The sequence below is a fragment of the Octopus sinensis genome, linkage group LG5, assembly GCF_006345805.1.
Source record: "Octopus sinensis linkage group LG5, ASM634580v1, whole genome shotgun sequence".
Taxonomy (NCBI): Eukaryota; Metazoa; Mollusca; class Cephalopoda; order Octopoda; family Octopodidae; genus Octopus; species Octopus sinensis.
Window position 1 is genome coordinate 21,077,997 of NC_043001.1, and position 12,136 is coordinate 21,090,132.

General features: G+C 35.3%; 1 protein-coding gene across 1 annotated transcript in view; it reads right to left on the minus strand.

Annotated features, from left to right (window-relative positions):
- The window catches only part of LOC115211931 (serine/threonine-protein kinase H1 homolog), a 124,307-nt gene extending 119,516 nt beyond the window's left edge, over positions 1 to 4,791 (minus strand). Inside the window, exon 1 of the mRNA XM_029780682.2 lies at positions 3,353 to 4,791. Within this exon, the coding sequence (XP_029636542.1) occupies positions 3,353 to 4,273 (921 nt within the window). The 5' untranslated portion in view covers positions 4,274 to 4,791. The remainder of the gene's footprint in view (positions 1 to 3,352) is intronic.
- Positions 4,792 to 12,136: the final 7,345 nt, after the last annotated feature.

Below are 12,136 nucleotides of genomic sequence, written 5' to 3' on the forward strand. Positions count from 1 at the left end.
GCGTAGACATACATACAGACAGACAGATAAATAGATAGATAGATAGATAGATAGATAGATAGATAGATAGATAGACAGACAGATAGATACATACATACATAGATTTCTTTATTGGCCACGCAGGGCTTAAACACAGAAGGGACAAAATACAAAGTAGAGCTTTTCTTTTTGGGAAGAAGAGAAGAGGGAGAAAAAAAAAAAGGGGGGGGGGGCAAATTCCGATCAAAAGGGATCGTGAAAAAAAGGGGAGGAATTCCGATAAAAAGGGATCATGAAGAAAAAAAAGTGGATCCGATCAATAGGGATCGTGTATCAGAGAAATGTCAATGTAAAAAGATAGATAGATAGATAGATAGATAGATAGATAGATAGATAGATAGATAGATAGATAGATAGATAGATAGATAGACAGATAGATAGATAGACGGATAGATAGATAGACGGATAGATAGATAGATAGATAGATAGATAGATAGATAGATAGATAGATAGATAGACGGATAGACAGACAGACAGACAGACAGATAGATAGACAGACAGACAGATAGATAGATAGATAGAAGATAGATAGATAGACAGACAAGAGGAAGAAAATGGTAATGATGTAGTGAACAACGAAGACAGCTCTATAAATGAAAACATCTGAATAAACTGAAAATCTCTGTCTACAGCCTATCTCTATCCATCTATCTGTCTATTTCTATCTACAATGCACGTGTCAGCATTGTTAGACTAAAGCACTAAAAATGAATATTGAGTTTCAAAGGCTGTTTGTTCCTTCCATTATTTCTACCCAATATCATATCACACTATTCAACACAACTCCACACAGCTCGTGTGATGAATGAGTACAAACTTTTCACGTCTCATTTCAGTCAGCGTATCTGCAAATGTATATTCTTTAATGCTTTAACTTGTTCTAGTCCATAACAGCTAAAAACTCATGTTGGAGTATTATAAAACCTCCGTTATGTGTTTTACAGACTTACTCTGCATATCTTAACGAAGAACAAAGAATATGATGAAACTTTTCTTCCGTTATCTACTCCAGCCCAAAGTAGTTTTCTTTTAAAATCATAGCAGGGAAAATAGGTAGTAATAAATCTTATTGTGATAAATAATTGTACAGTAAAACTTTCCATAGACGGTATTTCGTTCAATAAATAAATATATATATATAATATATATATATATATTATATATATATATATATATATAGAGAGAGAGAGAGAGAGAGAGAGGAGAGAGAGAGAGATTTATATATATATATATATATATATATATATATATATATATATATATATATATATATATATATGTGTGTGTGTGTGTATTTATGTTATATATAACATAATTACATATATATGTGTATTTATGTTATATATATATATTACGAGAGGGGGAAAAAGAGATTGATATATGTGTATATACATGTATGTATATATATATGTTTTGTTATGCATACAACCCTATTTATAACATACATACATACATACATACAGATTATATCTTTGTATATAAGTGTGTATATTATATGTATATGTGCTTAAATGTTCATTCGTCCGTTTGTATACATTTATAGCATATATGACACATGTATATATATATATTTATTTATTAAGAAGTTAATGTGCACAAAAATAAGAGAACACGAGAGAGAGAAGTTTTAACAAATGATGTATTAGTTTAAAGGCTTTAAAAGAAGGGGGGAAATACACCCAGTACATTCTGTATTGATGTTAGAAAGGGTATACAGCTATAGAGACCAAGATAAAAATGAAACTTAGATATAGTCTTCTAAAGTTTCTACACGAACAGTAATGCCTAGTCCAACTCATGCCAGCATCGAAAGTGAACGTAAAACGAAGTTGGTGATAGTGATGATGATGATGATCATGATGTGTGTGTGTGTGCATGCTTGAGTGTGTGTACACATAATTTATATATGCAAATTATATATATCTTTTAAACCTATAGATTTAATAAACAGATGCGCGTGTATTATTTAAAAGGATATGAATGTGTTTTTATATTATACAAAAAAATTTTTTCTGTAGGATGAGGGTATATATATGAATACACACACATATATATATATATAGAGAGAGATGATGATAATGATGAGTGTGAGTGCTATTGTATAATTTTAATTCTCCCAAATAATACATATATATTAAGATGGGCATAAGTACAGATTTCTGTGCCCACCCCGACTCTGGATGCACGACCGTGTTTATGTTTTATCTATTCTATTAAAGAAATGTCATAATTCCTTATCACAACGTTTGAAGAAAAACTGATCCATACACACACATGTATGTATGTATGTATGTATGTATGTATGTATGTATGTATGTATGTACGTGTGTGTGTGTGTATACATATATATATATGTGTGTGTGTGTGTGTGTGCGTGTGTGTATATATATATATGTGTGTGTGTATATATATATATATTTATATATATATATATATAGGCGCGCGCGTGTACACACGGACAAATGTGTCGTTTGCGTGCGTGTATACATAATATAATTATCTTGTATATATTGAGCACAGAGATTAGCATTGGTCCGCCAGGGATCATTGTATTTCTTTACATATTGTGATGCTCACATAGTTGTTTCTCACACAACAATCAAGGCAAGATGAGATGCTGTGACATTCATCCATCCAATTCTCAAGAGAAATGTCGGGCGGGCACTTGCGAAATCGGAATTTACCAAAACTGAAAATTTCGTTCCTCATAAATTTATTAACTTATGAGTTGATAAATAAATTATTCAATAAACTTATCAAGAGATTGGTCAATATAAAGGTTTTTAGGAGAGAAATGGAAATATTTGGGGCTTATTATTTCTTTTTATCCATGGATAATAAATGGTTCGAAAGGAATTATATGCATGTATCTTACAGATTCCCTCTGTTAAATATGCTGACACCCACTTTACTTACTGTTTGTTTATCATGCAGATGGTGTCTTCTCTGAAATAATTATTACATACATTATAAGTTTAATAAATAGATTATCCAGAGATAAATCTGATCTTGGAGGCAGGAACTGATGAAAATTGAATTCAGAGCATATTGTCATCAAAAGTTTAATTATAACACATGCAGCAAAAACACAAAGGTTTATAGAATAGGAAATGATGAGATTTCACAACGTTTATACCTTTACCAAAAAGCATTAGCGACGTAAGTGGAATGGAATGAGTAATTAAGAAATAAAATTGGGTTCAGATCTCTGTTAAACAGAAGTTTACATCCACTGTACGTCGCTCAATACTTTTCAACATGTAATAATAAGAAATAACAATAATTGTTTAGAAAGAAAAAAAAAGTACATTACCTCCCTAGCATAGTTATACTTTGCTTTCAAAATTAACCGAAATAGCCTGGTTTTATTATCTTCTTCAAAGGGCATCTCTCCACTGAGTAAGATGAAGGTGATAACCCCAACTGCCCAAAGATCTACCTGAGAAGTATATGGCTTGCGAGCCAAAATTTCAGGTGCGATGTATTCCGGAGTTCCACAAGCCGTATTCATCCAGTTATCAGGACCTTTACGCGTTGCGGATAACCCAAAGTCTGTAATCATAATTTTGGAATCGTTTCCAGGATGATAATAAAGCAAGTTCTCCGGTTTAAGGTCCCTGTGTGTTATTCCAAGACTGTGCAAATAACGCACCCCTTCAAAAACCATCTTTAAAACAGTTATAGCATCTGCTTCGGAAAAATATCCTTTTCCGATAATTCTATCCAACAGGTCTCCACCCGTAGCCAGTTCCATCACCATATAAACTTTCTGCTTGCATTCGAAAACTTCAACAAGTTGTATTATATTAGGGTGTCTAACTCGACGCAAAACATTAAGTTCTGACTCAAATACTTCACGTCCTTCAGTTCGATTAATCATTTTGATAGCATAGGGCTGTTTAGTAATTTTGTGTTCAACACGAACGATTTTACTGAAGCTCCCTCTGCCAATTAGTGCTTTTATATCATATTTAGCGGTCACTCGATTGTCAAAAGTGGCCATATATTTCTCCACTCTTTTATTGTGTCGAGGTGTGTCTTGAATATTGTTGCCGGACTGTTGTGGTTGAGAATGTTGCCATTGTTTGTTTCCACATTTCTTTTCTTTAGGTTTGTGGTGGTTTGTATAGTTAGAATTGCTTTTATATATATTTTGTGGGCCATGGTACACATAATTAAGAGATCGTTGACTTGGTGGAGATTCCGGCACCAGTTTGGTGTTTAAACAGCCCATTGCCGGTGGAAAATATCACCAGCTGAGTCTTTCATCCCCTTCCAACATAGCAAGGGATCCAAGTAATACATCGAAACATCCAACAGTTTGGATTCGTTTTAAGGGGTTTATTCCGCTTCGGAGCCGCGCAGTAAAACTACCTTAGTTACAAGAATAGACCTAACAACTACTCCAATTCCGTGTTCAAAGAAGATAGTGCGTTAATATAAGCTTAAAGTAGAAAAAACAACTATTTATTTAGCTTCCGAGTATATTGTATTGGAATATTACAAATATTAAATCCATTCTTTTAGAAATTGAATCTTGTTTCTTCGAAATTTTAGCTGATACATTAAAGAACACGATTAGCGAATACTGTGACATATTTATCTTAGCGCGTAGTAATATAGCAACTTGGGAAAAGAGAAGAAATCGTGCGCGAAAGTTTGAAAAAGATGTTAAACGGGAAAAGAAATTGCTTGAAATTCTGTTTATAAGTTAATTATATTAATTATAAGAAAATAAAGGAAACAGAAACATTCAATGGATCTTTCTTAGAAAATCTTGCACTATATTTTTTAAAACTTTTTCTTTCCCATCTTTCTAGTGGAATCGACAGAGTTTGACCTAATTTCTTATTATTACCATTTCGAATGTCGACGGTACTAAAGCAACGTAGGGGTTAACAATGAGGAGAAGAACAAGAAGAATTGTCTGATTTCATTGGTTGTTTCGAAAACATATGTCTAAAGTGACAACAAGTAGTATGCTTGGAATGTGATGAGAACACTCCTCTTCCTAACTTGTCTTAGAAGTAGCTTCCAGCCATTGTTTATTCAAGAATTAACTATTATCTTGGTTCTTTTCTATTCTACACACTTGCTGTATTGATGAATAACTAGTTAGTTATAAGGCTACTACTTTAAGCTCTATTTTTCTGCCAATTCTTAGATTAATAAGAATTTAGATTGAAACAATTTTTTTGAATAATTAAGTAATAATAATAATAAAAAAATATGTTCATATAATTTAGCCCAGAGACTAGAATTTCCAAGTGGCTTATGTTTTCATTTTAAAAAATCATGAGTTAGATTAAACATCTGTTGAGTGTTTTGGTTCCAAGTTTTCCATTAAACAAATAAATTGTCTTTTAACTGTAATATTTTTCTATTATCATGCTGGTTGATGATGTACACTGCATACCATTTTTCAATTCTCTGTGAGAAACAATTTCATTTATATTGCAAATTTTCCAATTTATTTTCCTTTTATGTCTGTGGCATTCTATACTCTTTCTACAATTTATAGAATAAAATTTTAATTATAAATGTTGAATTAAACGAGCCGAAGAATTAATTTCTCCAAGGGATGTAGAAAAGTAAGATTATAAACTAATTTGATGAAGCTAACACCAGAAAGAGTCCCAAATTAGAAGATAGATTTATTTAAAAAGTTAGTATTTAATTCTTTTTAAAACAGTTGGAATACATATGATGTAGAATTTTTCAATAATATTAACCCTTTCGTTACCAACCCGGCTGAAACCAGCTCTGGTTCTGAGTACAAATGTCTTGTTTTCATAAGTTTTGAATTAAAATCTTCCACCAAACCTTAGTCGCAATTTATGTTCCTAATACTAGCTGAATGATAACTAAGTTATTTTTCTAAATTCTTTGTTATATTTAACCCTTTGGCATTCAGATTACTCTGTCAAATGTAAAGCCTGTTTAATCACATTGTTTTAAATTAATTGTACAGCATCTTGTAACTCTGAGATTTTGATGATGTCCCTGTTTATTTTTAGAATGACTTTGTAGGGTAGGTGTGAGAGGTCAGAGCTGGCTGGTTTGAGCATATAACAGGAAGACAATTTTGGCCTGATATGGCCGGTTTAAACACTAAAGGGTTAAAGTAATTGAAAGAAACACAGATCATCTCAAAATAAGTACAGTAACGAAAGGGTTAAGCCACAATTCCTTTGATTAATAGAAAAGCACTAATTCATTTCAAATGAATTACTTTTACTTAAGCTTGATATATTAGTAAAAGTGAGTTCCTTGTCCAAGGGCTCAACACTGAATCTGCAACAACTTATATGTACTTATAAGCTAACACTTATTTCCCACTAGATCTTGGCACTTGATAATATATAGCATTATTTCCAGTGATTCAGTTGGGAGGATACTTGGCAATGATCCATTACCAGCTCTTTGTAGTGCACTTTTCAACTTCCATGTAGCTTCATAGACAGATTCTGATCCCATGCAATGATGAGGAAACCCCTCAATATCTATTTTTAGACAATAGCCCCCTTAACCATTCAATGCTTGCTCACAGATTTCTAACTGTTCTATTTAATCTTAAAAGAAACTAGTTATCAAAATATTTGTTTTTCTTTCTGAGTGTATGCTTCATGTTTTGTGTGGTAAATGTTCTTCTTTCTGTTAATATGTATAGCTTTTCACATTCAAGCCCTGATTCATCTCTAGCTTCTGTTTAATCCTGGTTTATATCTTTATCTCTGCTCCACACCCACACACCACCATCACCACCACTCCCCCATGATCTTAGACTATCTCCTATCTTTTATCTTTTACTTGTTTCAGTCATTGGATTGCAGTCATGCTGGAGCACTAGCTTGCAGAGTTTAATCAGACAAATTAGCCTCAGCTAATTTAAGGCGGCGAGCTGGCAGAAACGTTAGCATGCCAGGCAAAATGCTTAGCGGTATTTCGTCTACCATTACGTTCTGAGTTCAAATTCCACTCAGGTCAACTTTGCCTTTCATCCTTTCAGGTTCGATTAAATAAGTACCAGTTACGCACTGGGGTCGATATAATTGACTTAATCCATTTCTCTGTCCTTGTTTGTCCCCTCTGTGTTTAGCCCCTTGTGGGTAGTAAAGAAATAGGTATTCCGTCTACCATTACGTTCTGAGTTCAAATTCCGCTGAGGTCGACTTTGCCTTTCATCCTTTCAGGTTCGATTAAATAAGTACCAGTTACGCACTGGGGTCGATATAATTGACTTAATCCATTTCTCTGTCCTTGTTTGTCCCCTCTGTGTTTAGCCCCTTGTGGGTAGTAAAGAAATATGTATTCCGTCTGCCGTTACGTTCTGAGTTCAAATTCCGTCGAGGTCGACTTTGCCTTTCATCCTTTCGGGGTCAATAAATTAAGTACCAGTTACGCACTGGTGTCGATATAATCGATTTAATCCGTTTGTCTGTCCTTGTTTGTCCCCTCTGTGTGTAGCCCCTTGTGGGCAGTAAAAAAATGACAAATTAGCCCCAGCAATTATTTTTGAAGTCTGGAACTTATTCTGTCAATCTCTTTTGCAAAACAACTAAGTTACAGGGAAGTAATCAAACCAATACTGGCTGTCAAGAAGTGCAGCAAAGGACAACAAATACACACACACACACACACACACACACACACACACACACATATAATAGGATTCCACAGTTTCTGTCTACCACATTTACTCACAAGGCATTGGTTGGTCAGGATGCTGCACAATGGGATTGCACCCAAAGCCATGGAGTTGTAAAGTGAGCTTCTTAACCACACAGCCATGCCCATACCTAACTTTTTGGGGGGATATTTTTATATAGTTATTGATTGTATTTAATAGTTTTACATTTATGATGCAGTTCAAACATTTTGAATCATATTACAATTTCATGGTTTCTCATCTAATTTTTTCCTAACTTAAAAAGTAAAATAATTAAAAGACAACTAACTAATGTTAATATATATTTTTTATTTTGCTTGCAAAATTCAAGAATATTTTCGTTTTTGAGATCTTCAATTTGTGAGTGTTGCATGCTCCAACTGTTCTAAGGAAAGTTCCTGTTTCCATGTTTAGATTTTTATATCTGTATCTACCCTATAATGCTTATTGTTGAAAATATTTTATGCTTCAAATACTATGTTCTTATGGCAACAAAACAATAAAATTGAAAGTGTGAATATTTTAACAATCCAAAAAGATGAAAGGCAAAGTTGACTTCAGTGGAATTTGAACTCAGAACGTAAAGACAAATGGAACACTACTAAGCATTTTACCCAACTTGCTAACAATTTTATATATTATATCAATTTAGTGTTGTCTGTTGAAAAAAAATACTATGGTACAGTTTTTAAATATTTTTACTTTGATAGAGTTGGTCCCTTGCTACTCTGAGTTTCATCTGTGGGTGCACAGGATCTTCAGGTAAGTCATAACTTGTCTAGACATATGTGGTCGATAATGCAAGAATTAATGAGTACAGTGTTGAATTTAGATTGCATGTAGGTGTCCACCAGGGCTCAATCTTTAGCCTTCTTCTGTTTATTGTAGTCTTCCAAGTTATAATAGAGGAGTTTAAGACATGTGTTGTTTTTGAGATCTCCAGTATACTGATGATCTAGTTCTTACAGCTGAATAAATAGATTTTGAGAAGTTCTAAACAAATAAGCAGAAACTAAAATCAAAGTTAAATTAACAAAGACAAATGTTTTAGTGAGAAAAAGAAAAGTTGCCATCAGGGAAATGGCCATACTCGTTATACAGGATAGTAATAAGCAAAAACTTCATATAATATACATAATGCAAACTATGGAAGTGCAAGAAGTGTAGAGGAATCACCAGCAAAGTAGACTTCATACATGACAGATGTACAGGGGTGATAAGCATTAAGAGCACATGGAAACAGATTCTCTTAAATGCCTAAAAGATTCACTAAAAGTACTTGATAGCTTTTGTTACCTAGGTAAACTAATTAACTGTTGGAGTAGGTTTTCTGAAAGCATGAAGTAAGAACAGACTGGAAGATATTCAGAAAGTTAGTATTCTTATTGACAGAAAAAAGGTTTCTCATTCAGAGTGAAGGGCAGATTGCAGGATATTTATGTATGAAGTGTGATACAATTTGGTAATAAAGTGTGGTGTTTGAATGCAGAGGATTTATGAAGACTAAGGAAGAAAAATTGAAGTGAGCATGCTTTGCTGGATGTGAAATGATTGTGTGTATGAATGGTTAAAATACAAATGGGCTAAGAGAAAAACTGGATATAAGAAACAAAATAGGTGTAATCTGCAAGAGAGAAGGCTGTACTGATACAAACATGGTGATGTGTATGGAGGATGGTTACTGTGGTGTTGGCGGGCAGTGTTATGGGCCGTGATGAGCTATGTGGTGTTGGTGGAGAGGACGACAGATGAGGTGGGCGGAAGTAAGGTTTGCAGGGGCCGGCAGAAGACTGAAGGGTGCATGCATGGCAGGAAGCACGTGTGGTCAAGGAGGAAGCACGTGTGGTCAGCGAGGAAGCGGGGCAGTTCCAGCATAGACAGCAAAGCAACAGGACGTGTTGAATTTGTGAGAGACTGCTGATTTCGCCGAGGTAAGGCTTTTTGTATTTCTTTCTCCCGTTGCTTCTTTTTCTGTTGTCCTCTTCATCCATCATACTACAGTTACTGCATAAAGAAGTGCTAAGTGCTCAGGGTGAGTGGAATATGGGAAAGAGAAAGAATGAAGAAAACATGGAATGAAATGGTGATGACTGTTATCAAGAGGTTGCACCTCACAAAGACAACAAAGGACCATAACCATTGGCGATGCACAGTGCTGTACTAACAAAAACCCACCCAGCTGTGCATGCATGGTGAAACATAAATTAGGAGAGAGGTAACAATGGAAACTGGGATGTATAACATATATCTGGGCTTTCTCTCCCATTCTGACCTGTTAAGTCTTTCTACCTGCTACCCTTCTTGCTTCTTTGATGCCATCTCATTGCTCTATCACTTCCCGGTTTCCCAGTTTCAATGGCATATGTGTTCCCCAGCTGGACGGGATGCCAGTCCATTGCAGCGTTACTCATTTTTGCCAGCTGAGTGGACTGGAGTAACGTGAAATGAAGTGTTTTGCTCAAGAACACAATATATCGCCCGGTCCAGGAATCGAAACCACAACTTACGATCATGGTGCTGACACCCTAACCACTAAGCCACATGCCTCCCTCCTTATCATTGTACTGAATCATCTAAGGAAATGCTGGATAAGAACATATCTATGAATATTCAGTTTCACCCTGCCACCATCTATATCTCTCTATTTCTCTCTTCTTTTTATTACAATGCCTGAATGAAAAGGGATTGCATCTGACCTGTCAGTTAAGAACATGACAACCTCTCAAAGAAAGAGTTTAGCAAAAGCTTATCTGACATGGGAGAATGGTTTCGTTGGTTGGAAACAAGTGAGGGTTGGTAACAAGAAGGGCATCTGGCTATAAAGAAATCTGCCTCAATAAACTCCATCCAGCCCAAGCAAATATGGGAAAATGGACATTAAGATGATAATAAAGATCATCATCATCGTTTAACGTCCGCTTTCCATACTTGCATGGGTTGGATGATTTTGACTGAGGGCTGGCAAACCAGATGGCTGCACCAGGCTCCAATCTTGATCTGACAGAGTTTCTACAGCTGGATGCCCTTCTTAACGCCAACCATTCCGAGAGTAGTGGGTTCCTTTTATGTGCCACTGGCACGGGGGCCAGTCAGGCGGTACTGGCAACAACCTTGCTCGAATCTTTTTACACATGCCACCAGCACAGGTGCCAGTAAAATTTAAAATTTATCAGCTAAGTAAGAATTCCATTTTAAATAGCCTTGCACTTTAAGAAAATATTTCAAACCTATTTTATATATATAACATATACTTAACAAACAATGTTTCTATACATCCAAACCAACCAGCATGACAAAAGAAGGGAAGAAAAGAATGGGAGGAATGTTAGTAAAGAAACATATGAAAGAGAAGGATTGGATCTAAAAGTGATTAACAGTGACCCTTGATAACAGGTCAAGCAACAACTATGCAGCAGATTCATAAATTTTAAGGAAATAAAGAAAAACTTAACAAAAACAATGAGAAAATAAAATATATACAAGGGGAAGTCAAAAATTATCTGCACTTCCACCATAATATATCTTTATTATTATTACACTACCTTCTGCACATGTGTGCTTATTGTTGGTACTTTTGTGGTCACGTGATTGAAGTTTGAGCCTGATAACGCCATTTTTTTTTTTCTGGCTTTACAGCATAAGTATGGCCACTCCATTAACAATGTGCACCAAAGAACAAAGAGCGGTGATCCAATTTCTCTGGTCAAAAGGTGTGTAAGGTGCTGAAATTCATTGGAGGGTTCGAGCATGATACGGGGACAGTGCACTACCATGTAGAAGTGTGTATGAGTGGACTGAGAAGTTTAAAAGTGGCCAGACAAGCGGGACACATGAAGAGGGAGCAGGACGTCTGTCAACCTCCACCGCTGACAAGAAGATTCAGCAAGCTGGCAGAAACGTTAGCACGCCAAGCAAAATGCTTAGCAGTATTTCGTCTGCCGCTACGTTCTGAGTTCAAATTCACTAAGGTCGACTTTGCCTTTCATCCTTTTGGGTCGATTAAATAAGTACCTGTTACGCACTGGGGTCAATATAATCAACTTAATCCGTTTGTCTGTCCTTGTTTGTCCCCTCTGTGTGTGGACTCTTGTGGGCAGTAAAGAAATAAGAAGATTCAGCAAGCTCAAGAAATGGTAATGATGAACCAGTTCACCATTACCATCTCTCAGATCACTGCTCTTTGTTCTACTTTGGTGCACATTGCTAGTGGAGTGGCCATGCTTACACTGTAAAGCCAGAAAGAAAATTGGCACGATCAGGCTCAAATTTCAATCACATGACCGCAATAATACCAACTATAAGCACACATGCGCAGAAGGTAGTGTGACAATAATAAAGATATGTTATGGTGAAAAGAAAGTGCAGATAATTTTTGATTTCCCCTCAAATATATAAATAAAACACCTGACATCTTTAAAAGATAAAAAG